The sequence below is a fragment of the Erythrolamprus reginae genome, chromosome 5 (assembly GCF_031021105.1).
Source record: "Erythrolamprus reginae isolate rEryReg1 chromosome 5, rEryReg1.hap1, whole genome shotgun sequence".
In the NCBI taxonomy this organism is placed as follows: Eukaryota; Metazoa; Chordata; class Lepidosauria; order Squamata; family Dipsadidae; genus Erythrolamprus; species Erythrolamprus reginae.
In genome coordinates, this window is record NC_091954.1 from 58,872,629 (window position 1) to 58,899,409 (window position 26,781).

A 26,781-nucleotide genomic window follows, 5' to 3' on the forward strand; every position below is an offset into this window, starting at 1 on the left:
GAAACTCAAATGCTACTGAAATTTATTATTGGAAAAGGTAGTAGTAAGCTTTCCAGAGGCTTCTTCTTCTCAGATCCAGTCTTAAACCTCTAAACATTCAACCCCAACCCTTCTGGCATATTACTGGAAGAATTTTTATGACTCTACAATTGCTCAGATTAATTGCAGCTTCAGGCAAAGGGAACAATGTTTATGAAAAAAAAGAACATCAGAGACATCACTGTAGTCTCAATGGAACCTAGTTTACAACATATTCCCAACCTACTAAAAGTATGTAAAAAAAAGGAAGAATGTAATTATACATGCATTGTGCTTGTTTATTCCCAAATTTAGTTCATTGATGAAATCAAGTAAGATACGAACAAGTAGCTCCTTTTAGGACCAAGGTGAGATATTTAGATTTAGTTTTCAATGTAAATTAACAGGTACCTAGTAGTTAAGAATCTGCTCCACAAATTTATTTTACAATACACTCTATAACTCTCCTTTTCTCGGTTTTATAGAAAAAGAATAGATGTTCCAGCCACAATTTGCTGATCTAAAGACCAAGATCTTCCCCTGAAAAATATGTTTCGATCATACTAAATTTCTTAGCTCCTTTAAAATAAGTAACTTTTTCTCTCTTGGTAGCAGCAAAATAGAGATCTAGCAGCTTAATATAACCCATTGCTTTGAATAAACCAGTGATTTTATCACAAAATGCTGTCCTCAAAAGAAAGGAGCGGCAAGCAGGCATTAATGCAAAACATGGAATGATTGGATTGAATTTATGGCACTTAATAAAAGATTGCCTTGTTTCTGCAAATTTGCATAGAAATGTGGTTATTTGTTCTGTCCAACTATGGCTTCAGAGAAATGAAAGTTGGAAGATTTCTTGCATGAACACAAGTTTATATAACCATCAGAAATTATTAGTGCCCCAAACAAGTGCATCTTTTAAAAATAAATGAACTGTGCTAAGCAACTATTACTATAGAATATATACACATATATTCCCTTTAAACATCTACAGCTGCAAGAGTTCATTCACGTATTCAGTAGCTCTCAGACTTCAGGCGTCCTCCATCTCCTTCACTTACAAAGCGTTTCCTTCCCCTAAAATAAAATACAGATATCATTTCAGCAAATCCACTGTTCTTTTACTTGGCTAGAGAGTTATTTATCAAACTGGGAAAATTATACATTAAGTAAACATCTGATCAAGTGTACATCAGTTACATACAGACTTTAATTACCAGGTTTTCTGCTTGTAAGATTAAAATTGGTGAATGGAAATAAATAGCTATGGCCATCATTAAGCTATAAAGAAATTCTTTCAGGCATGGACATCTCTAAACAGATTCCTGAAGAAGCACTCTTCTTCATAATCAAATGAAAATCAGAATAGTTTTAATAATAAAAACTGAATTTACCATTAATTTAATTACAGAATATTTCAAATATTCGGTGAAAATATTTGGCAAAAAATACTGTATAGCAAAGCTCAGAAGAGAACTGGCAGTATGTCTAAGTCATGCAAAAATGAATAAATTTTAACGCAAAAATAAAAAATTTAGTATCCTTAATGGTTTGAATAAGTGAGACTTTAGCTATCTGTACATTGTGCTTAGCTGCAATTTAGCAGTGCAGGTAAAGTATTAATCCAAATAAAAGCTAAATGCAAAAAATTCAATATGGGAAAATAAGACTATTTTGTAGGAAATGCAGGTTTTTGCTATATGTCATTGAACAAAGTGTAATAGCAATATAACAGCTTATTGTTTGGCATGCTGCTACAGTATGTCATTAGGTAGTCTTAATAAAGACATGAACAACATATCATTAGGTAGTCTTATAAAGAGAGTTTAAAGTAACAGTTTTGGACACAAAAATTGACCATTATCCACAAAATATGAACATTATAAACCAGTGGTTCCCAATCTTTTTTGACCATGCCCCACCTAAGCATTTCTAAAATCCCGAGGCCTTGCCCACCCATGACATATAATTCTTACCATTCAAAAAGTGAACCACTCACGCGGAGGAAGCTTAAAAGGCTATTAACTAGGTTTAAACAAGGTTCCCATTGCCCCCATTAAAAATGAAACTGCCCCGTGGGGTGTGGGCCCTATGTTGGGAACCAAGGTTATAAACATATAAATACAGTGGAACCTCTGCTAACAACCACAATCCATTCTGGAAAGTTGGTCGGTACCCAAAATGTTCGGTATCTGAAACAATTTTCCCCATAAGAAATAAAGGAAATAGATTTAATTGGTTCCCAGCCATTGACGCGCTGCTGTCTATGCTGGCTTAGAGCAGCAGGCTCAGCTGTAGCTTGGATGACCCGAGGAACTGCGGAGAGCCTCCTGCGTGTTACACCCCCTCTCAGCAACATGGAGGGGCTGAGTCCACTGCTCTGAGCCACAATAGCAGAGGGTGAAGGTATTTCCCTTGGCGGTGGGATTTTTCCTCAGGGTGATCCTAGGGTGACTTGGCAAAGCAGCTGCCACAAGATCTGAGGGGACAGGATGAGACGGGATGGGAGTCGGGATCTAACACACCCTTACTGGCCGCCCGCTTAACAGCCTCCCAATCCCTACCATCTAACCGCTCCAAGCTGCGGAAAGGGTAGTGGCAGCTGCTATACTGGCAGCTTCGGGAGGCTCCTTTCCCGGTAAGAAAATGAGGAAAGGAGCCCCCCAAAGCTGCCGGTATTGCAGCCGCCCCCACCCTTCCTGCAGCTTGGAGTGGTTAGACGGTAGAGCCTCTGGGAGGCCCTGGCAAGGATTCCCCAAGAGAGAGAGACAAAGGCAGAGAGACAAGAGGCAAAGAGAGAGGGTGGAAATGAGGGACAATATGTTGGGAGGGGAGAAGTGGCTGTTTGCTATCTGAATTTTGTTTGGTATCCGGTGCAAATTTTTAACAAAATCTTTGGTTGTTATCCGAAATGTTCACTATCAAAGGCATTCGCTAGCCGAGGTTCCACTATACTAGCTTTAAAAGGCTTATTCAAATATCTGAGATATTCACATTAAAATCCAAATAAGAACCTTATGCAATTTACTTATTAGTTATTTCTGAAACATATGAACATAAATATACACACAAATACACATATACTTAAATGTTTACCTGGAAGGACAGAGATCCCTTAATGGTTTTGGAATTATTCCAGCACTAAAGCATTCCTCTACAAATCGCTCAAGTACAGAATATGAATGTGGAACATCAAGATTAATGTCTGGGATTTCATGATAAACACGTTCATAACCCTGCAACATCAATATTGGGTGGAAATATTTAGGATTTATCTTAGACTGATTCTGTATATAGAGTCAATCTTCATTTCCCTTTACATCAGGGGTCCCCAAACTTTTTACACAGGGGGCCAGTTCACTGTCCCTCGGACTGTTGGAGGGCCGGACTGTAAAAAAAAATCCTATGAACAAATCCCTATACACACTGCACATACCTTATTTTAAAAAACAAAACAAAATGGGAACGTACTATTTAGAGGGGGGGGGGAAAAGAAGTTTGAAATTCATATATGTTTATGTTTTGTTTTTAATTTTCTTTTGTTAACATCTGATTAGCTATACAAGGTTTTCTTGGTTTATAGAAAAATGTATAAAGAAAGAAGGAAGCACTTTGGCATAATGGTTAATAAGTTAGAAATATAATTGGTGTACTTTTTTGAGGAGGGAATTGAATTAAAAGAAAATGAGTGTAACTGTATGACAAAATTAGAAAAAAAAACTTTTGCAACTTTTTTGATGATTGATATTGACTAACAAAATACTGCATTTTTTCATGGAAAATTAGATGTGCTCCTGTCACTCACCCGCGAGCCGGATAATTAGCCTCAGCGGGCCGCATGTGGCCCGTGGGCCGTAGTTTGGGGACCGCTGCTTTACATTTTCACTTCAATAAATAAGTAAAGCTCTAAACAGCATTTTCAGATAAATACAATAGGTCACGTAACAAATAACTGAAAAGTTCTCTACCCAATCAAAATAAACTTAAATATTCTAATATGATCTGCGAAGCAGTTTCCATTAATTTTTTAAATACAGTGGTCCCTTGACTTTCGCAGGTCTGACTTCTGCGGAAAGGCTATAGCACAGATTTTCAAAAAATATTAATTAAAAAATACTCGGTTTTTTTGAACACCACGGGTTTTTCCCGTTCCCCACCCCCACCCCAGCAATCCTGCTTCTTTAAATAAAAGCTCCGCTTCCGCCCCAGCCTCCCAATCCCTCCCCTTTAATTCTTGGAGCATTGTTATGCTCCACTTGAAGCCGAGACTTGCCTCAAGCACCAAAGGGTGCGGCTGCCTCTTTTTCTGCCACCGCCGCTTACTGCCGCCTGCCGCCACCTCCTCTTCTTCCCCAACCCACCTAAGCCATCTCCCTTAGTGGTAGCATCTAACTTCCCAGCTGACCGGCCTGGAATCCCGGCTTCGAGTCCTGGCCTGGATCCCTCTTGCCTTGAGCTTCCCCTGCCCTGACTCTGAGCACTGGTATTGCCACCGCCACCATGGGAGACGCCGGCAGCGAGCGCAGCAAAGCCAACAGCTTGCCACCCCGTTGCCCCTGCAGGTTCTGGGGGTAAGTAAAACCAGGAATAGAGGAGGGAGGAGGAGGAAGGAAGGAAGGAAGGAAGGAAGGAAGGAAGGAAGGAAGGAAGGAAGGAAGGAAGGAAGGAAGGGAGTGTCTCTACTTTGCGGAAATTTGACTTTCGCGGGCAGTCTTGGAACGTATACCCCGCGAAAGTCAAGGGACCACTGTACACCCTTTCAAATTATGTAACAAAATTAATATTTTGTGTTAATTTAGAACAGAGCCATTAATGTCACTTGGTGAATACAAATAAGGGCAATCTATCCAACATTAATATTAAAATATTAATGGGAAATACTTGGGAATGTATAATGCACATTTACTCTTTTCATTTGGTCCATAGTGATGACAGCAGATCTCCAGAGGGATTTCAACAAACTGAGCATCATTTTAAAGTTTGTTTCTCCAGTTGACTCCAAAACCATGACAACTGCCTAAAATGTAAACTCAAAGTTAATTTTTAAGATTAATACTAACCTATTTTTATATTGCCGCATTACAGAGTAAGCTCTAGCCATTGCATCAAGGTCAAAAAGAAGCTAATGTACAAGAGGCTGGTGCTATCCAATCACACTTTGTTATTCAGATTCACTTTTGCCGCAACCCCCCCCCCCCCAATTGCTTCAAATATATAAAATATACACATATATGAAATGTTTATAAACATTTAAAATATATAAAAGAATTCGGGCAAGATTCCTGTTGTGTCATATTCACCAGTCTGCTGAGAATATGCCAACATTACCGGCAGCTGCCCACCATGATTTCAAGTAGTAGGTCTTTCCATCTTACTTGCAGATACCAGAGGCTAAGTCTAGGATATTCAGCATTCCTAGAATTTGAGGGTTTTATTACATATGAATGAGTTGGAGGATCAATTACTACAGAAAAGAACTTATTTAAAATGCATTGTTTATCAAAGTAACCTCTTAAAATAGTATTACGTAGCTTAGGTTACTTACAAGAAGCAGCTTGACAACCATTTCAGATAGTATAATGATATAAACTACATGTATTTTTTGATTACTAAACAATTAAATTTCTGGTGCCAATTTTTATGTTTTATTCCTGCCTTACTTCATACACAAGTTCATGGTGAAAATGAGGTACTTCTAATTCTTGAAGACAACGTTCCGCTTCAGAAACATCTCCTGAAAGAAGGTACTCCTTCAACAGCATATCAATCTATTGAATTAAAAAGGTAACATTATATTATGCTAAAAAATCTACATTTTTTCTAAAACATATAAGGATGTAAATCTACATTTCCATTTCATATGCAAAAAATAAAAAACCAGAATGAACGTGAACAGAACAGATTAATATTAGCACATTTATTATACACATACCTTCACAGCCTATAAAGTAAAATTATAACTTTTTATTATGTTTCGGCTGCAGGTTTCTATTTTCTTGAATTTTTCATTCCCAACAAGCAAACAAATAAATATACAGGGCATACTTAATAAAAGTCAGATCTCACAATCACGTTTGATTAATATTTTTTATTAATATATTTTATGAACATTATTCAAAGAAAGTATTATTGTAATTAGGAATTTCAAAAATCATGCATCAAATGAACAAGCAAGTGTTTAGAATAGCAACCAATTAAAATATTTAATATATTTTTATCTGATAAACTGTGTATATATAGTGCTTGATTTTTGATATACCATATATAGTTAATAGGAAGGCATAAATAATCCATGCTTGTGTTTGAATACTTTTTAAAATGTCAGTAGGCTGATAAGGATAATTATCTAGTTTAAATTATAATTTTTGTATCGGTTATCGACATATTTTGTACAAATACGTACATGCATATAATTATTTTAAATATAAAAATTTAAATTATTACAAGGATTATTTTCTAGTTTAAATTATACTTTTTGTATAGGTTATCAATTTATACTTTGTATAAATGCATGCATATAATTTTATTAAATATAACATTTAAATTATTAATCAAATTTGCACAGCTGCCCGTCTCACAAGAATTGACTTTAAAGTGGTGTGCAATAATTAAATAACAATATATATAACAAATATAGTCAACATTAAATATATAGTATATATATGACACACATTTTAAATATAAAGCCTGTTTTCAGCAGTGTATAGTTTAAACAAATTGCATAGTTTCAGCAGTTCCTCAGCTCAAGGAAGGGAATGCTATCCATTCTTAAGTATGAGTTTTGACTTACATATAATGTAAAGTTGAGGATAGACTGAGAATAGAACTACCTATATGTTTCACGGGGCTGGGTTTTTCTCTCTCTATTGACAGATCTGACTTTGATGTAGGAATCAATAAGGCACAAACACACCATGCTAATCCTTGATTGGTTGCACCATTACAAGATATAAAATTACTTCATGCAACATCACAAATACATGCTGTGTTCTTTCCCTACCACCTAATTCACAGCAAGCAGCACAGAACTATTGCTGCTTCCACTTCTTACTGTTTTTCTTCTTAAAGCTGCAGAAACAATAAAATGTAATAAAGAAAAACAAAGAAATACAAAATGTCTATTACAATTCTGCAACTGATTTTCTTGATAACAATTACCACATATCTATAGCCGGTTAATACACTTCAAACAAAATGTGAAGCTCAGTTTACTATGGGTTTATGCGGTAATGCAAACTTATAAAGAGAAAAAGAAAAACATTCAACAGATCTTTCTCATAGGACCAGGCAGCAAAAAATGAGGCTTCAGATGCCTGACTTGTCTCTGGGCAGCAAGACCAAGTTACTAAGTAAATATAGAAAAAGGAAGCAGCAGTTACTGTACTTCCTAAAATGTCATCTTGTTGTTCTTTTCCCCTTGTACTTTTTGCAATAGTACTGTATAAGCTCTGAGAAAACAGAGAAGTGGAACAATTAACTACTATCTTCTTTGCTTTTGAATACTTTCTTTGAATGAGGCAGCAGGAAGAATTTTACAAAGTAATGTTGCCTAAAGAATTAGTGGACAAATGAGAAATTGTAGGAGACATTTATCTTATCTGCTTTCTTTATCTGAATGGTCAGGTAAGAACCTAGGCAAGGAGTGGAGAAGAATGAAATGCTTAAAAATGTGTAATTATCTTGAATTCATGATTAAATATGGAACAAATTACAAACCATTGTGTGTTAATTACCTCTTTAACAAGATGTTTCACAGACTGCTGCCCACCACCTGAGCCCCATACATTGTCTATGCGTTTTCCTCCTTTGCTCATGCTCAGCAGTACAGTAGCTCGATCCAAAGCAGCCCTATAACAGAAATGGATTATAATGAGTTTCTTAATATGCAGAGCAAGCAATTGCAAATAAATATAATCACAATTTTATCTGAAAATCTTAAATTACTAATTTGGTCAGACACAGTATTAAAGTATAATTTAGTAACCTTCTCAGTATCACACATTACTATAGAATGGCAAGCAGGCATTAAGAAAGGGGTTTTTTCAGCTTTTAAATTAGGTTTAATTTGCCTTCCAAAATATCATTGTCTCTTTTCAGAGTTCAAACATGGATATCATATGATAATTTTCCCCAACTTTATTTTCAGAACAATCCTGTTGTGTAAGATACAATTAAAAGTAATGCTGGTTCCAAGTTCATGTCCAATGAATTCCAGTTCAAGTAAGGATTTGAACCTGATCACCACAAATTACAAGTTCTTTAAGTGAAAACCAATCCGTTTGGCTTCTCTGAGAAAACATGGTTTAATCCAAACCTGACTAGTTTGTGGTACAAGTTAAAACAGCTTAGTTTGGGTTTTCTAGGAATGAAAATTAAGATAAAATACCTCTGTACTCTTTAATCAAGATAAAAATAAAAATATTTAACAGTGTCTGAACCAGGCTATAATTTTATTTTGTACTCTAAATTTTCGGTTTTCATTTAACAATTTCATATTAATATACGGTATCTTATACCACATTTTTGCAATAATTCTCATACAAATCTAATAAATCTAAATGGATTTTAAAATCTATTATCATTATCCTTTCCATTACATTTACACCTTTCCCTGTATCTTGTCCTCTAAGCCAGTGTTTTTCAACCAGTGTGCCGTGGCACACTAGTGTGCCGCGAGACATGGTCAGGTGTGCTGTGAAGAAGGAAGCTCAGGTTCCGGTCTCACAACTTTTTGCTGAGAGAGAGAGAAAGAGTGAGAGAGAGATAGAAAGCAAGAGAGAGAGAGAAAGAGAGAGAAAACAAGAGCGAGAGAGAAAGAAAGAAAGTGACAGAGAGAGAAAAAAGGAGAGGAAAGGGGAGAGAGAGAGAAATGAGCAAAAGGGAGGAAAAAAGAGAAATGAGAAAATGATTGAGACAGAGAATGAGAGGAAAGAGAGAGAAACAAAAGAGAGGGAGAGAAATGACTCTTGATTTAAAGCATATGATAAAAAGCACCCAAAGAATAAGAGAGGAAAAAACCCCAGCCCTCACCTGTTTATGGAAATGGTTCAAGAGTGTGTATATATACACACACACAAGGGGGGAGGAGACAGGGATGGAAAAAGAGAGGAGAGTGTCTTAGGGTGTCATTTTGTGTCATTTTGGTTGGTGGTGTGCCCCAGGATTTTGTAAATGTAAAAAATGTGCCCTGGGTCAAAAAAGGTTGAAAATCACTGCTCTAAGCTATCACTATTTGCAATACTTACTTTGTTGTAATATCACAAAAAATAATCACTACCTTTTTTCTTTGTAATGAACATTATAAATCATTTAAAAACTAGTATATGTAATGCATGACTGAAATATGAAAGGCAGACCACTTACCGAGCCTGAACACAATCCACAGTACCCTTGTAACCATCTATGTAAGTATTGCATAATATTCCATCTCCAACTGATCTTGCAATAAACTGACCTACCAGCTACCAAGAAAAAGGAACATTTTTTTCAGACCAAAGTTGATACAGATACAATACTGTACCAAACAAGAGTATACCCATAAATTTGGGGGGGGGGGGGGGGGGGAGTGTAATAAACAGAGACCGGATTTCCTTACTGGGCATATGCATCAACATAGGCAAAGATAGCAAGTTAGCTTGCATCTCTCATTCAAGGTAACCTCCATTTTCAACATTATCCTCTCAAAATAAAAGTAAATATATACATTTAAAGTAAATTACTTTCAGTTTATTTAAGACTAGGTAAAATATCTAACTAAGCCATTATGAAGTTTTGTTTAGTTTGAGCTTAGCAGGTGTCTGAAACGAGATATAATTTGTAAACCATCATCTATTTTATACACATGCTTGCATACACTTCAATCATTGCAATTAATCAACTGTGACTTAGTCAATATACTATAGTATTAAACAAGTCACAGCTTAACAGAGGCACAAGATGAATAATAACTGTATGTTAGTAGATCCACAAATAAATATGAACACCCTTCCACCTCTCCATCTACAGTTTACAGACAGTAGGGACTTACCAAAAAGAAATGATGAACATCTTCTTAATATAAAACATATGATTGCTAATAAAGGCGTATATAAAGTGTGTAAAAGGTGTATATAAAATGTTGCTTAACATATATTTGGAAATGCTCAGGCTATAGGGAAAAAATATATGTTTACTTTTACTCGCACCTCTTAACTCAAGATCATATTCCAACATGAATTTTCCCTCCAATTAAATTGTATAGGACAAAACAGAAGGAAATATGTGTACACTACAGGGAACTCATGCACTTTTTCACATAAAATATAATTAGCACTTTGTTTAGTATGGTTTTTTAAAAGTGTTATGCATATATTTACAATACTAAAGTATGGTTCTGAGTAGTCAGAATGTAAATTGTCAGTAAGCTTTGGTAACGCCCAAACTAATACATCTTCAATCCAAATATATTGAGACAAAGAGATACTGTAAGTAAGCAAGAGTATTCAAAATGTTACATATGCAGGTGGTCTATATAAGAATGAAATGAACATTCAATATAATTTATATCACAAAATACAAATTTGAGATAAAATCTATGCTCATACACTAGAGTTTACCTTTTGAAATTGGGCAGATTTGGCTGATCCATCCATTTCAAAAACCAAACCTTTAGTTGAAAATGATTTTACTGTTCATATTCACATCTATAAAAATTTTGTTTCAAGTATCAATATATATTAGGATTGAAGCAGCTGTTAAAAACAAATGTACTAAACCAACCTGTGGAGCTCTAGGCGTGTCTAGTACCAATTCTGGTAAGTCTTTTAAAAGCCTGTCAAATGACTTTTCCACATCATGTTTGGAGATAACTGTCCCACATAAATCAGCAAGCAGTTTTGAAGTCATTTCTCTGTGACTAGCCTTTCCCTCCAATGCCAATGACACAGCCAACACTGGAACACTATATTTCATTTCACCAAGATTGAGGTCTTTCAGCATTTCCTAGAAAAGTAGAAATTAAACTGTCATTTTATTTTTGGGTGTTGTAATTTGAACATTCTACATCATAAACGTAAGGGAATAAATTAGTTCATGAGGTTACCTCTTTTACAAGACCATTTTGTGCTGAATAACTTTTGGTGAGTCAATTTATTTGGTGGACAGAAAACATTTTTGTTTTAAAATTTACACAATGTTTTAGATGGGAACAAACAGAAGGTGATTTAAACTGAAAACATGGCACTTTTGAGTTCAGAAAACTTTGGGATACTAAGTATAGCACTGGTCCATAAGTTAATTGTCCTGAATTTGAAGTGTAACTTCAGGTATAAACTTTCAAATCTAATAGTAAACAACAAACATATTCAACTGAATGACTGTATTCTAAAGTATAAAGGATTGGAAACATTATGACAAAACTCTTTTAAAAATCTTATTTATACTAGTACTTAATACACATAATAAAATTATACAGTAAAATTTAAGTGATTAAGAGTCTCCATTCTTTAGACAAATTCTAAACTCCATTGATCATCATCTGCCTTTAAAAAGTAATTAGACATACCGCCACTTCATTAGTATCACCATGTTCAAAATATTCTTGAATTATTGGAGTTAATGTTTTTTCACATGCTTTTTCATCCAAAGCTGGAACTACAGTTTCATACACACAGTTATCCTATTTCAAACAAAGACAAAATACTTTACTAAACAAACATATATGGATATTAAGAATATTTATTTTGCTATTACCTAGCAGTGTCTGCTACCATTTTGTTTTTCTTCTACCATAATCTCTTATGGCATATTAACAAAATGTACAGTTAAAATCCTGAAAGTAGACTACCAAATATATCTGAACATTATCACAATTTTGGGGCCAGGAAAAAGGCCTTTATAAACTTAAGTGTGCTGAATATCTCTCCAGCTACATAAACACATTTTAAAACAACGGTACTTATTTTGGAGTCAAGGATTTGTATGAACTTTTTAAATGTGTTTGGGCATTGCACACAGCTTTGTTCAGCTGATCTCAAAAATCAAACAGGCATCAACAGAATATTATTCAAATGTAATATAACCAACAAATATCAGGGCTTACACATTAAACTGGGAAATCAAATAAACATCCTGGGACAAGGGACTAGAAAACTATTTTCATATGCCCCAAAACTATAGTTAGTCCTCAACTTATGACCACATTTGAATCTGTAATTTTAGTAGTAAATCATTGTAGTTGTTAAGTGAAACTCCCACAACAAACAATCCCAGCTCTCCATGTTGCAATCACTAAGCCACTGAGCAGATCAGGGACACTTTTGGAGGATCAGAGCCCACCAGCATATAGAAATGTGATTCAGGCCACAAGGCCTCAGCCAGCTAGGCACAGTAACATATTAGCTTCATCCCTGCCCTCTACTTCCAAAATGCCCGGCCTTATTCCTGCCCCATAAAACATGGGTCTACTTACCTTCCCTTTCCCTCAGGTGCTGATAGATATGGCCAGCCAATGTGAGGCTCAGCTAGAAAGATAGTGAAGGCAATCTTCTTCAAGGTTAGAGAAGCAATTTTTCTCAAGGTTGGATTAGAATATGGAGGGAGGAGGTCCATGTACTGCTGGGCCTACATGGCTGAGGTCCTCCAGGCATGGGAAGGTAAGGAGAAGGGAGGCTTTTCAAGAGCAGGGGCAGGGGAAGAAGGAGGGGGAGAAAACCAGCATATTGCTGGGCCTTAATGACTGAAGTCTTCCAGTCTGAGTCAGTTATGGCCAGCACATCAGTGGATCTAGTCATATTTCTGCACATCAGTGGATCTAATCAACTAAAGTCTCATGGGCAATGGTGGAAAAGGATGGCGTTGCAGCATTGCCATGCACATTAAGGGTGGGCACACTGCAGGCCTGGTCCCTTCACCCAGCACCATTATAATTTTTAGTAGTCAATAAACAAATGCTTGTAAGTGGATGACTACATGTACAGGCATATTTCCATGAAGTCACCTCGAGCAGAGCTGACTCAAAAACGACTTCACATTTTAAAAGTTGTGGATAAGGATGGGAGCTATTTTCAAAGCAGAAAGTAAAAAATACAATATATTCTTATTCCTACACATTCCAAAAATCTCTTTAAAATCAATTCTGAAGTCCTGTACAGCCAGTGACATATCTAATGATCACAGAAGAGCGCCGCATAAGCATAAATTGGGGGGTGTCACATAATAGGGAAGTAGCATTGCACATAATAGGGAAGCAAATTATATGGATTCATTCTGAACAATCAAGAAACAAACTTAGCATTTTTTTTACCTGATCATCATCATAGTTAGGATCTTTAATATCCACTTCTTCCAAATCATATACTTGCCCTGGTGTTCCCCAAACGCCTTTGCCTCCTGCACCACCTGGCCAAAGGGGAGGGGTAAGTTTAAGAGCAAATGTAAAAACCAGATTTTATATATATATATAAGATACAAAATAAAAAACATACAACTCTTCCTTAGTATAAGCTGAGAGAAGGAGAATCTATGATCTAAAAGCTACTGCCTTGCAGGCAGACTCTCCAGGTTCAAATCCCGGTAATGGCATGGCTAGCTGATGAGAGCAAAATAGCTTGAAATAGTTCTATACTAGTCTCCCTTCCTTTTCATTATCATCAAAAATGTTACACACACACCACACACTCACTTCAAAAGTTGTGCCCAAGTGACAATTATTCAGGACAAGATGACATGCAACAATTATAATACATTAAATATGCTTGTTTTAAATCACAATTTCATTTAAATTAACTGTATCAATATTTGTCAATATTAAAAATAGGAATCTTTTTACCCAAAAATTCTAAGGCAAATATTAAATTTAAGAGTTCTAGATTTTCATATCTCTTTGCTGCTCATCTTATTACTTAAAATAAGTAAACAACAAAGGACTGACATGAAGAAAAAAGCAAAATAAAAACCACCCTCTTATTGCTATTTGCTAAAAAAAAAAAAACCAACAACAACCAAAGAGCACTCACCTTTCTTTGGTAGGCCCCTTCCCTTTCCAGAACGAGACCGCCTATCTAGATATTTTCCCTTTGGACTGGTTGGCACGACGACTCCACTTTTCAGGGCTTCACCAGTATCACTCACAGAGTCACCTCTTCCAGAGTCTCTAGAGGAATTTTTTCTCAATCTTCTCTTTGCTCTAGCATTGATTTTAGCTTCATTTATAGATGTTGCAGGGACCCAGTTGCCATTGATTTCAACTTTTATTTCATCAGGTCCAACATTTTCCTCCTCACCAGAAAAAGGAGTATCACTAAGAGTATCCACTTCTAAAAAAAGAAATACACACACACACACATTAGCTGTCAACATAAACAATTCCTTTGAAAATAACACAAGCCTAAAAATACATATTAATGTTCTGGGGAATACATTATAGTTACAATGAAGTGTACAATTCAGCACACTATATGTTCTGGGGAATACATTATAGTCACAATGAAGTGTACAATTCAGCACACTATATTTAAAATTATCTATGTTGCAAATATAGCTTTTCTTGATGGTTTTAACTTTATTTTACAGCTGAAACAAATTAAATACTTGCACCATTACTCCTGTATATATGAGGCATGATCTGAACATGGAAGATATTACCATCAAAATTTTGCCACAGACAAATTGCTTCCTCATCAAACTATAGATCACAGATCCCCTTGATCCATGCAATAGCAATAGACCACAGTGCTTTAGAGCCCTCTCTAAGCAATTTAGAGAGTCAGCATATTGCCCTAATCTGGGTCCTCATTTTACTGACCTTGGAAGGATGGAAGGCTGTCCTTCGGGATTGGGCAGCATAGAAGTCAAATAAATAAATAAATAAATATTTCAATGATATAGACTAGTGAGAATGGTCCACTGATAGATCCCAACTGCTCTAGATTTATTAGTTGAGTTCTTCAAAAATTTGGGCAATTATGTTTAAGTGTGTGTTTGTGTGTGTGTGTGTGTGTGTGTCTGTTTGTTTGTGCATGCTTATGGGTGTGCGTATTTCAAATAGTCTGTTCCAAATTTCAAAACGTGGGATTTCATACATGAAATATTTTGCATTCTAAACATTTTAGACATTCCTACCGCATACATTATCCACTACTTTCAGGTATAAATCATATATTATGCTAGGGAGCTCATCAAAATATCTCTTCTTTCTTAAAAGGTTTGTGGGTTTTTTTTAAATAATTGTGAGCTTTTCATACACAGCTGGCATGCCATTGTGGGGAAAAAAATTAGATAAAAAAATCCTATAGAAAATATATATATATAATATAGAATATATAGAAAATGTGTTCAGAATATTATATTGGAAGAACTTAATTAAATTTAGAGACCATTCCTAGATTACAAATTTTATACATGCATTTGTATCACATCCAAAATATGACCTCCTCTTTATATAGTGCTAATATTCAGTTTTATAGGATTTCTTAAATTAAAATGGATTTCTAATAGTAGGGACAAAATTTGTCATAGTTTACAATTTCATTTTATGACTCACATTATATTGACTACTGCTCCTATTATTTATAATCTACATAGAGTTTAAGAGCAATTGGCATGTTTTTTAAATGTTACAAATATATTCAATAACAATCAATTAATGAAATGTTTAAAAGCTTTAATTTATTTGTGCTTGCGAATTCTTTTACTTTTCCTACTCTTTCCCCCTTTTTTACACTTTCCCTTTCTTAAAATGTACAATAAAATATATTCAGGTACTTGCGAAAAAGGTGAATATATTTTCTGCTTTTTAACTGTGCTTTCTTGTGGTTTCTTACCTGTTGTTGTATTGATGATGTCTGTCTGTTCATTTTCTACTTCCATAGTTGTTCAACAGTATTTCAACAACACTGAATTTAAATCAAGTTTTTATGTTTTTGTTTCTGACCTAGTTAAGGGAAAGGGGAATTAAGAAAAATTTAGCACAATTACATTAATTTTAGTAACTTGTGAAAATCCCTGTCCTTGTGTCCCCATTTATTTGTACTCACTTCTGGTATTCATGTCCATGTTTATATTTATACCTGTTATCTTGTACATATTTGACAAACTAACTAAATAAATAAATTTGGGCTGAAAAAGTAACATTTACAATCCTCACTTTTACAGCCTTCACATATCTATAAACAAAAAGGTTAAGTAAGATCACAAGCATAGTCAGAGTTTCACTTAGTGACTGCTTTGTCTAATGATCGATCCCATTTGGCTGGTGCCAATTGTGATTGCTAATAAGAACTATATTCCCTGACAAAGTGACAAAAGCTACTTAGTGAATATTAAATTCAGATAACTGTAGTGTTCTTTAATAGTGAGTTAGCAAGATGAATACATTCTCATGATTTAAAATCATTTCATTTTGCCACTTGTTATATGTTTAAAACTTGGATTGGTAATATATTTTTATTTCACCTGTTGAATAAAGTTTTAACAAACCAAAATAATATCTGCACATACTTGTGCACTTCAATACAAGTAAGAGCAATTGTAGGATTTGTACCTCATACATATATAGTTTAGCACTCCTGAATAGAATCTTATTACAATTATTTTAGTAGAAATTGATTACCAATACTACTTGCCTAATTTTTGTATTTGTCTTTTGTAGTTTTCAAACATTATACATATCATACCATTGTTTGTATGCATTATTTTACCCTAAAAGTAGATAATTGGACTTTAGGAATTTCTATTACTCTATATTCACTTGTCAATATGAATCTTACGGTTTATGACATTTTTAACGTAATACTTTAAAATAAATTAGCACCATTGACAACTTTTATTTTTAATCACATAGAGTTTAGGTAGCATGGTAACAATACATATATCAGAGAAAAAGCAGACAACTATCCTAACAGAATTTTATAATTTACCTGGGAGTCTTTTATTATGTATTAAGAAACCCCAGTAAAGTTTTCAGTCAATACTTGACCAATATATCTTCTTTCTCCACATTCTTCCTCCACCTTTAACAAGTAAATACCATGCATTGCCAAGGGCTCATATTATGACATCAGATGTCTTACTTCATACCTCACAGCAAGTAGTATAGCTGCATTACCTCAGCCAATCATGCACGAGTTATATGGGCTGCTGAAATATTTTCTTTTTGCTAGAAAAGTTCAATGTCCAAATAACTGATTAGTTTGTAAAATTAATTCCTTTCCTCTTGATAATGTCTTCCATTACATAAAGTCAGTCTCCTTGAAAGCAAAAGAAAAAAACACAATTAACTAGCAAAATTAATAACAACAGAATAATGCTTTGTGAACCCAGTATATTTCTATATAGTTGAATTTTATCAATCAAATGTATGTTATACAAAGTGTACCATTATTATAGTAGTTAAATCAAACTCAGGGTGTGGGACTATCAAACTTTCTTGATAGTAAGATTTTACCTCCAAATATCTTCACAACTTACATAGAAAATAACATCTTATTCACATTATTTATTTAAATAAGGAATGGACATGCACACACATACCAGGAAGGAAAAATATCCAATAGCTTAGAGTTGAAAACTGAAAAATAATGTATTTCTAAGATGTTTATACTTGTGACTTATTTTATAAGCACTCATCTAAAAGCCTTGAACTTGAAGGAACTTCTGTGCAGCAAATAAATAAAGTGTATTACAGTACATAGGTTTTCTAGTAAACCCATACATAAACATCACAGCACCTAAAAGAATGGCAGATTGGGGAAGAAGGGTGACATTCACAAATGTTACTTAAATATTGAAAATATGTTATTTTGATTATTAAATCGTATGCAAATACTGATCCAAATAGAGTCACTGAGTTATTTTATCTGTTGCATATGAAATGTACTGGGATCAGCTAAATTGAGGTAAGACTGTATTGGACTTTGGCAGAGAGACAATAATAGTAATTAGTTAAAAGAAAGAACAACAGTTAAAATTAATTATTCAATAAATAATCTGATTTGGTAGAGACTTAGACCCAGATGAATAACACTACTAAAGAATATGCTTATTTTTCAAAAGACAAAGATGGTTTTCAAGACGTGACCTGATATGGATTGTGAAGAACTTAGCAAATAAGATTTCTAAGGGAGATATTTTACCTAAATATTTTCTAACCATAACTCAGTAAGTTTAATATTTAAGAGATAATCTACAATTTGTGATAGAGATATAAAATGAAGGGATATTACAAAAAGAATTTGTGACAGATGACTATACAAAGAAAATGATTTTGATAACTATTTAAATAAAAGTATTGATTTTAGCATTGGATGGGATACAAGTAAAGCCTTTACAGTAGGTTAGAATAGAATAGAATTTTATTGGCCAAGTGTAGTTAGTTAGTTAGTTAGTTAGTTAGTTAGATAGATAGATAGATAGATAGATAGATAGATAGATAGATAGATAGATAGATAGATAGAGTAGGTAGGTAAGTAGATAGGTAGGTAAGTAAGTAAGTAAGTAAGCAAGCAAGCAAGCAAGCAGAGCAATAGTCAGTGTTGATTGCTGGAAACTGCATGGATTAGCCTCTGCAGTTCTCTTGTCAAGATTTTCAAAAGTAGTTTGCCATAATTTACTCAAGATCACCAGTTTGGTTTTTACTTAAGACAGAACTTACACAGTCTCCCATTTATAGCCTGGGTCTAAACCATTACATCAACTGGTTCTCAATAAATGGAATAAAATGGGTTAATTTCAAAAACCTATGCTAAATAAAACATGGTTTACTATGATACTAAACCCAGTAACAATTTCTTAGTATTGGATCTCACAGACTCTATCTTTCCACAGGAACCCCACCATGTATCTTAATTTAAAAGAGAATAACTTATGATCAACTTTTCCAGACTAGAAATTCACTAACTTTTACTAAAGCAATTATTTGGGTAACTTTAAATAACAGTTTTGGAAAGCAAACAAATTTGTTGTTTTAATAGAAATAATTGGTGCCCTCAAGAGAATGAAAGAAAAATGTAGTTGCATTTGATACCTATCCTTAAAGCAACAAATTAATCAAATGGGAAATCAGACACAAACTTGCATAAAGAGTACCTGCTTTTGCCACATAAAATAAAGCAGTCTTTTTTTTCAGAATTCAGTTATATCATTTTCCATGGTGATTTCTCTTCCAGAGAAAGAACCAGGTTTGGCAGCTGTCACTTTGCTTCATGTAAATTAAAGCTAAATTTGTATAACCCAGTAAGCCACAAATTAGTGTAACATAGTTTACTGAATAGCCACAAATGCCAGGGTTCATTCAAAATGTTAACCCTTTAATCCAAGTTTACAAATCACAGTAACTTTGTTGAAACAGACGTCAACAATTATAGTTGACATTACAGTTCAACAACCAGTCAAATTAAGAACAACCTACCGACTGTACCTCAAATCTGTTAAATAATTATAAGTACAACTAACCCCCACCTAAAAAACAACCTTTTCAGGGACAGACGATTGCCATCCTTAAACCTCGGGAATCTCCATAATGTGAAAGGCGAAGACATAATTGTAAAGTCTAAGGCTACTCCGAGAGGGACTGGAGGCTGGTCATAGCAAAAAAAGAGATGCAGTTGCTTGGATAGCAACTGCTTTAATCTCCATTAAAGGGGCAAGATTCTGTTTCTGCAAGCTGGAGGACTCACCTACCCCATTATTGCCTACTCTTCTTCCTCAGCTCCATCTCCTTTTCAAAGCAACCGCGCTTAGCAAAGGATGGGTATGCGCTCCACTTTATCTAGGTGGTGATTTTCACTCGGATTTGGGCACTTAGGAAGAGCCGGCTCTCACCGCGCACTTCGCGCTCTTTTATGGGAGGAGAGCCCCAGCTGCCTCAGGGTTACCATCAGGACGGTCGTTACGGGACCAAGAGCAGGGGAAGGAGACCGAAAGCGCACGAGACCTGCTGCGATCTCTCCACCTCAGAAAACACCAAACGGTGTCAGGAGAGACGGCACAGCAGTTTCCCCCTGACCAGTTTGAGAAGCGGGAGAGGGGCGGTTCCGAAATGTGAAAAAAAAATTAAAAAAAAATACTTTCACACGACTTGACATAAAAAACAACAACCGCGTCCCTTCCCTCACAGCGCCGCCCAAAAGGCGAGTCCTCCGCTTTTAACGTCACGTTCCCAGGACAGCGAGGGAGTCGAATTACCGTAGGCGGCGGCCTCGGAGCTGCTCAGACGGCCACACCTCTATCCCCCCTCCCCTTAAGTCGCCCCCGCCGCTGCTCGCTTTCCCTTGGTTTCTGTTTGTTTTTCTTCTGCCCAGCAACACCAACACGAGCGCCCGAATCTGATTGGACAGTTTGGTCCTGGCCGATGCAACCAATGGTAAATGGAGAAAAGCCAGGTGATCCTGTGGCGGAGTGCTTAAGAAAAAACAAAGCGGGATGGGGGTGGGGTGGAGTGTGTGTGACGCCCTGACAGAAGTTGACGAAACCATCTCAAGTTAAAAAAAAAAAAGAGCGATTACTGGAAAAAGATAATTACTTTGAGATAGCGATAGGGGTAATTGCAGATAAATGGGTTAAACAGGTTAAGGTTCAAAGGTAAAACATCAAAAGAAAAGATCATTATCAATGCATGTCCTGTAAGGGTAAATTCAACCCGCTTTTTTTCCCTGGGGTGAAAAAACCAAACAGCGATAAGATAGACTGTGGCTGAATTACTGATGAATATATGGCCTCGAAATAGCGTGTCAGCAGTAATTCTTATTCCCATCCCAGAATTCAACCCCTAATTTACTTTCTGAAGATTCCCTAAACTTAATGAGACTTCTAGGTGAACACACACACAGGATTATGTCCTTGGCCCAAAGTAAACTTGGACTGTTTGAGAACAGCGATAAGCTGCCTGTTTTGAACTTCAGCAGATACATGATAAACAGCTGCTCTCCTGCTAAAGTACTTGCACTTTCAAAAAAATATTAGATCACCTTTACAGTTCATTAATTTATTATTCAGTAACCAAAGTAGGTGCACTTATTAGAAGTCAAGAATGTTGTCAAAAGTGCAGTAAAATGCAAACTTGAAAAAAAACTTCAAAGGGAGTCATTTAAGATTGTATTAAAATATTCTTGGCAGAACTGCATCTATGAAATGGCTAGTATAAATGTTATTTGGGTTCACTTTTCCATTACACAAGAATGTGCACTTACAGCTTATGATTAACCTCGCCCCACCCTTTAAAAAAGACTCCCTGACCTTCCAGTTAGCCTGCTTTAGTGTACAGTATACTGAGCCTCCCCCTTAATTACATAGTAGAACTTTTGAATAGCTGGCAGCTGTCTTTAGTTAAAAATAGCAATGCTAAAAATTCAGTAAACTATCCCCATTATTGATACTTCACCAAAAGTCAAACTAGACTTAACTCCCCCAGCATGCTTCTTCTCCTACTAGGAAATAGTTGGAATAAATCACTTAGAATCTAAAAATTATCTTACATATTCTTCCTCAAAAACCAAAACAATTCAACTTCATTTTAGTATCTTTGCTATTGCAGCATCAGAGCAAGTCATCTTTTTATCAGAAAATAATTGCAAAGGATAAGTGAGTCATGTGTGAGTCCAGCAGCCATATACATTTGTTTAAAAAAGATCTTGGTGGTGAATGATGGAAATTATGTTTATTCTACAACAGGATTCTGCATAAATAAACATCTTTCAAATGATATGAAAAAAAGTCTTCCTTTCTAAGATTAGATTGAAGAAATATCCTTGTTATAATTTGGAAGAGCATATTTTAAAACCCATCAGCAGTGTCTTAACATTTCATTTCTAGTTTCTATGTTTTTCTTAAAAGCTCTGCAGAAAAATGCAAAAGACTATAAGCTATAATTTAGTACATTATATTGCAATCATAATAAGCTAAAGTGAGAGCTTTCTTCAAGAGCTATTTCTTTAAAAAGCATAAAACCTGTTTGAAGAAACAAAGGTCATCTAGTCCAGTGTTTCTCAAACTTGGCCACTTGAAGACATTTGGACTTCAACTCACAGAATTCAATTCTGAGAATTGAAGTCCAGATAGCTTCAAGATGCCAAGGTTGGGAAACACTGATCTAGTCCATGTTTCTGTTAGCTAATACCCTATGTGTTGAACTGTAATTCCATTGCTTCATTGTTGTAATAGTGGTTTTAAGGCATCAGACTAGATAGCAAAGCAAAACACTATGAGCAAGGTGACCTTGGAACAGTCATTTTTTCAGTCCTGGAAAGGAAGCAATAACAAACAACTTATGAAAAACTTTGCCAGAACCCCCTGCAAGTACTTGTCCAGGAAGTGTCCAAGAATCAGACGTGGAGAAAAAATTCAATACACTTATGGTGTTATCAATAGCATATAAATGTGCATGTGACTGCATTGTACTGTATATCCCTGTTGAATAAATCCAGGCTGGAAGAGTTCTTAAGTTATGTGGAGGATAAAACTACTTTTGCTGTTGGACATTAGCTGAATAGGTCCAGTTGAGATAGATACATTATCTTCCAAGATTATTTGGGATCAGTTTGAGTCTGTGAATCTTAAGGAATTCTATGTACTATGTTCTATGTGCAGGGTTCTATGTGCTCTAAGTTCTGCAACATGAAGACTAGATCCCTGCCGCCATCTGTTTGGTGAATGCTGCCAAGGAGGTACTGAACCTACTTATCCTCATTGTGAGTTTCCAATTTTCATATTTTATAAAAAATTGATTAGCTGGATCCTTTTCAATTGGGATTCAGGTTTACATAAAAGGCTGAATACATTACTTGTTTTTATTGATAATCTTTAGTAGGAGTAATATAAGGAGAATACAAGCCTCATCATTTTGCTGGATCTTTGATCATGACATTCTTCTAAGCTAATTAAAAGTAGGGACAGTTTTTCAGTGGTCTTCCTTTCTGAGAGGTTACTTACAGAGAAGCAGAAATCACATCTGAGTAGTGAATTGCAGAGTATTGCAGGTTTACTCTATCCTCCCCGTTTTCAAATGCATATAAATCTGCTAGAGTAGGTCATATCCTGGCACTGAGTGAGCTACAAACAGATATCTCCATTCTGGGCTGGACAAGACACATGGTGCAGATTCTATCAGAGTCTGGATCATTTTAATAGGCTTAGGCCAAATCTAAGCAAGATGGAATGGAAAGAGTCTGCCATCAGGCCCAGATTGCTCTTCCCTAAACAGAACTGTGCAATTTGGGAGTCTTTTTCAACTCACAGTTCCTGCTTTGCAATAGATGAGGCTTTGATTAAAAGATCCTCTGCACAAGCTGTGGCTTTTGTTTTCTAATTAGAGGCTTTACACAGTTACTGGTATCCTTGCCACCTCCTGCCTCAGCTACTGCACATTAGTTCCTGAAGACTAGTCAGAAGCCACAATTGTTCAACAAGGGGTTTTCTCCTATAAAACCCTTGCCAAGTGATAAATTTGTTGCTGGATAGTGTCCAGGTACATCTGAAGGCACTGCTTATTATCTTGAAAGTATTTCAAGATTCAGGATAACTCAAAGATATCTTCTCTCTGTTTCAATCTGTCTGCTCAACAAGATGAGAAAAAGAAGGCTTACTGAGGATCTACTGCCAAAGGGAATGTAACTGAGTATTCTTGATGATGAGCTATATTCAGATACCTGGACCCCTCCTTTATTTGCTTTTAAAGAGCCTTGTAAACATGGCTGTTCCAGAGAGGAATAGGGTCAAATGAGTATTATTCTACCCAGGGGTGTCAAACTCGTGGCATCACATTGTTGTCATGTGACATACGTGATATTTTCCTCCTTTGGCTAGAATGGGTGGGAGTGGCCAGAGCGTGATGCATTGGGCGCATGGGCCGGAAGTTTGACACCCCTGTTGTAGCCCAAAGGCTGTGCACTTGACGTTTTTCAATAATTATACCGTGTTTTTTTTTCAGTTGTAACCCAATGTTACAACCTATATAACAACCTGTTCATTGCCTGTGAGAACAGAAAGGTATAAAAACCCAAATAAATGTATTCCCATATAAACATTCCAACTAGGCAATGATTACCCACATCTTCAAGTACATCGGGATATGAAATGTAGGGGGAAAACCCCATATCCAATAGCATTACTTATTCAAACTAGCTAGAAACATTATTTTCCAGTAAGATGAATGATATGAACAAAATTATTCATGGGATACTGCTTACCACCTATTTTTTTCAGACTCATATACAGATAATTGAAGGCAGTGAGAAAAACTCGAAGTCCTATAGAAACTACTGGAGGTGGGGGTGGAGTGATTTACAATCTAGGAAAGTTATTCACAATGTTTCGGACGTAGGACAGTCTGTCACTTTCTAACTTCAGAGGACTGTAAACTGAAAGATCGAGACTTTAACCTACGGTATCTTCCGTAGGGCCATACAATTTAGGATTGCTAGTTTTCTGAATGTTTTTGCTGCCTTCTAGCGTTCGCCCAGATTATCTGCAGCCCAGCCAGGGAAGCGCTATCTACTTCCACAGATTATCATGCCTCGAACCTTGGCAAGTCTTCGCGTTAAAGAACAGCAGCCACGGCATGCAAAAGTTCCGCTCCGTATAAAGCAAGCCCGTTATGCAACAGCATTCACACCCCGTTTCTAATCATCAGAAAAATCAACAAGTAGGCTGGTTATGAGTATAAAATACGAGTAGGATTAATCTGTACGACTTCTTAGCATAAACGTATTTCTTCAAAGTATGTCCTACCGCATTTATAGCAAGGCTTTAAAAAAGACCAGCCAGCCCTCGACTTCAAGCTGAAATGTTGTGCACGTGTTATAGATCTGAGGCTTATGCACAATTCCGTAGCGAGCAGATCTATCGAACAGAGTGGAACTCAGTATTGTACACAGAGTCCAGTAGTTGTATCTCAGCCTACAATCTTTCAGAGATCACCGCACGCCGATCAGATTGGTCCCAAGCTGGTTTAGTACAACAGAAACACGAAAGTTAACCACTTTCCCTTTCTACGAGTTTCTTCAAACACGTGTCCCCGTGCGTAATTTTTTTTTAACAACCGAGCGAACCAAGCTCGCGTTTGTTCAGATGGAGAAAACCCAATATATTGGATTTTAATCCTCCCTGGTAATAAAACGGCCCTGGCGCAAGAGCGATTTCATCCTTCTAATTTCTTCGGCGCGACAATGAGGAGAGGAAGAACATTTTTTAAAAAACTTAAAAGTGAAGAGGCTGAAAAGTCACCCTTTTCCTCAGAAGTCCCTGATGGCAGATTTCTAGCTCTTTCTCCTCGACCGACCAGTTTCAGTTCCTTCCACTCATTTGCGGTTGTTTTCAAACAGGTCTTGGGTTTCTTTCCACGTTTACCCACATGTAGGCCCGCCTCCACGGCTCAAGAAAAGCAACTATTTGGCGAGGCGGCCCTTAAAATTACCATAAGTTCTTCCTCCAGGGCGGAGCGTGTGTAAGCAACTTTTCTTAAGGTTTTTTTTAAACCGCGTCAACTGCCATTTTCTTTTGCGCACTTAATTTTATAACGAATTTGACAGCCAGTTATTAGATTTAGGTTGCTGTCCTGTGCGTGTCGAAAGTACTCGCGGCGCTCTCTTCTGCACAGTTATTTACTAAGAAGTAAAGGCTGATTAAGTTCAGTGGAAAGTACTTCTAGGTAGGCAGAGAATACTAAAAATGGGGGTTGGGTGGGGAAGTCCGCATAACTCGGTGTCTGATAAACAAGGCCGTGAAATCAACAAAGATAACTATACTTTCTTTTCTATGCAAAGTGGGGGAGGGGGGGTTCAGCTGCTGTGTGTAGGCGAAGAGTGCACCAAACTAATACTGCTAGTAACTAATAATAAATTACTGTTCCATTACACCTCTTAAGGGACTACAAGAGTTCATGTGCTGATTATTATTGAGTAGTATGTAGGCAAATGATTTGATTTGAACATTGGAAATGTCTTTTGAATCACAAAGCACATCCAAGGATGTGTATTAGAAGTGCAGAATAAGCTGAAAAAAAGATTCCTGCATGAATCTTTTACAGATAATTTCATTGCTTTATGCAGATTAGTGCAAAATATTACATTTTTTGGGGGGGTGTTTATCGAGCTGTATTTTTGTCATTCATTCAAAAATTACTATTTTGTCTTTTTTAAGGTGTGAAGCTTTATGCCAAATATGCCATAATAAAGCAATCATTTGAATGTCTAAACTTCATGCACAGATCAGTCCCTTAAGAACTGACTAAAGTAGATGATGCCTTTTTACGTATTCTGAGATCCAGAAGAATCCACATAGGGCAAACATGTTTCTTTAAAGGAAATTTTTTTCGTGTCCGAAACTTAATATACCATTTTCCTTCCTGGCAGGAAAAAAATTAAGCTTCCTCCAGCCCACTGCTGCTTTCTGAACCAATTCTGTATGGTTCAGCATTGCAGCAATTTCTCTGACATTAGAATAAAGTAACTTGTATTTAGTATCATCTAACAACAGTGCTCATCACACATATCCTGCCCCCACAGTTCTAGTGGTTTCCTGAGGATATTTATTTTATTGATCTGAAACTGTTCATAACCTCAGAACATGGGAAACTAAACTCATTCTGAAAGCACTTAAAGTGACTCTGATACAACTCACATAAATTAATTAATATTTGAAAAAGACCTGAAATCATGTGAAATAATGTCTCCTATCTTAACTATTGAAACCATTTTATTTAACATTTAGTATTTAAATATATTTGCTTGACAGTTATATTTTCAGCTCACAAAAAAATTAAAATGCATTCATAACTTTTTTAAAAAAATCTCA

At 35.9% G+C, this 26,781-nt stretch overlaps 1 protein-coding gene and 1 long non-coding RNA gene across 12 annotated transcripts in view; one reads left to right on the plus strand and one right to left on the minus strand.

Moving 5' to 3' along the window:
* PDCD4 (programmed cell death 4) lies at positions 1–25,371 on the minus strand. 10 transcript variants are annotated; one of them, XM_070752741.1, is made up of 14 exons: positions 25,213–25,344; positions 17,102–17,243; positions 16,914–17,006; positions 15,819–15,928; positions 14,013–14,312; positions 13,301–13,395; positions 11,561–11,674; positions 10,777–10,998; positions 9,382–9,479; positions 7,752–7,866; positions 5,679–5,786; positions 4,925–5,035; positions 3,115–3,254; positions 1–1,095 (listed from the first exon to the last, which is right to left on the minus strand). In XM_070752741.1, exons 4-14 carry the CDS (start codon positions 15,862–15,864, stop codon positions 1,035–1,037), a joined length of 1,410 nt encoding a protein of 469 aa, XP_070608842.1. In that variant the 5' UTR covers positions 15,865–15,928; positions 16,914–17,006; positions 17,102–17,243; positions 25,213–25,344; the 3' UTR covers positions 1–1,034. The 10 variants fall into 10 exon arrangements, with proteins under 10 accessions (XP_070608842.1, XP_070608850.1, XP_070608841.1 ...); XM_070752749.1 differs by lacking the exon at positions 25,213–25,344 and adding an exon at positions 19,675–20,157; XM_070752740.1 differs by lacking the exon at positions 16,914–17,006 and having other exon boundaries at positions 17,074–17,243; positions 25,213–25,371.
* LOC139167802 (uncharacterized) overlaps positions 20,128–26,781 on the plus strand; it is a 115,660-nt gene continuing 109,006 nt past the window's right edge. For both annotated transcript variants that reach the window (XR_011559194.1, XR_011559193.1), the window contains exons 1-2: positions 20,128–20,356; positions 22,579–22,679. This is a non-coding gene — a long non-coding RNA (uncharacterized lncRNA). The remainder of the gene's footprint in view (positions 20,357–22,578; positions 22,680–26,781) is intronic.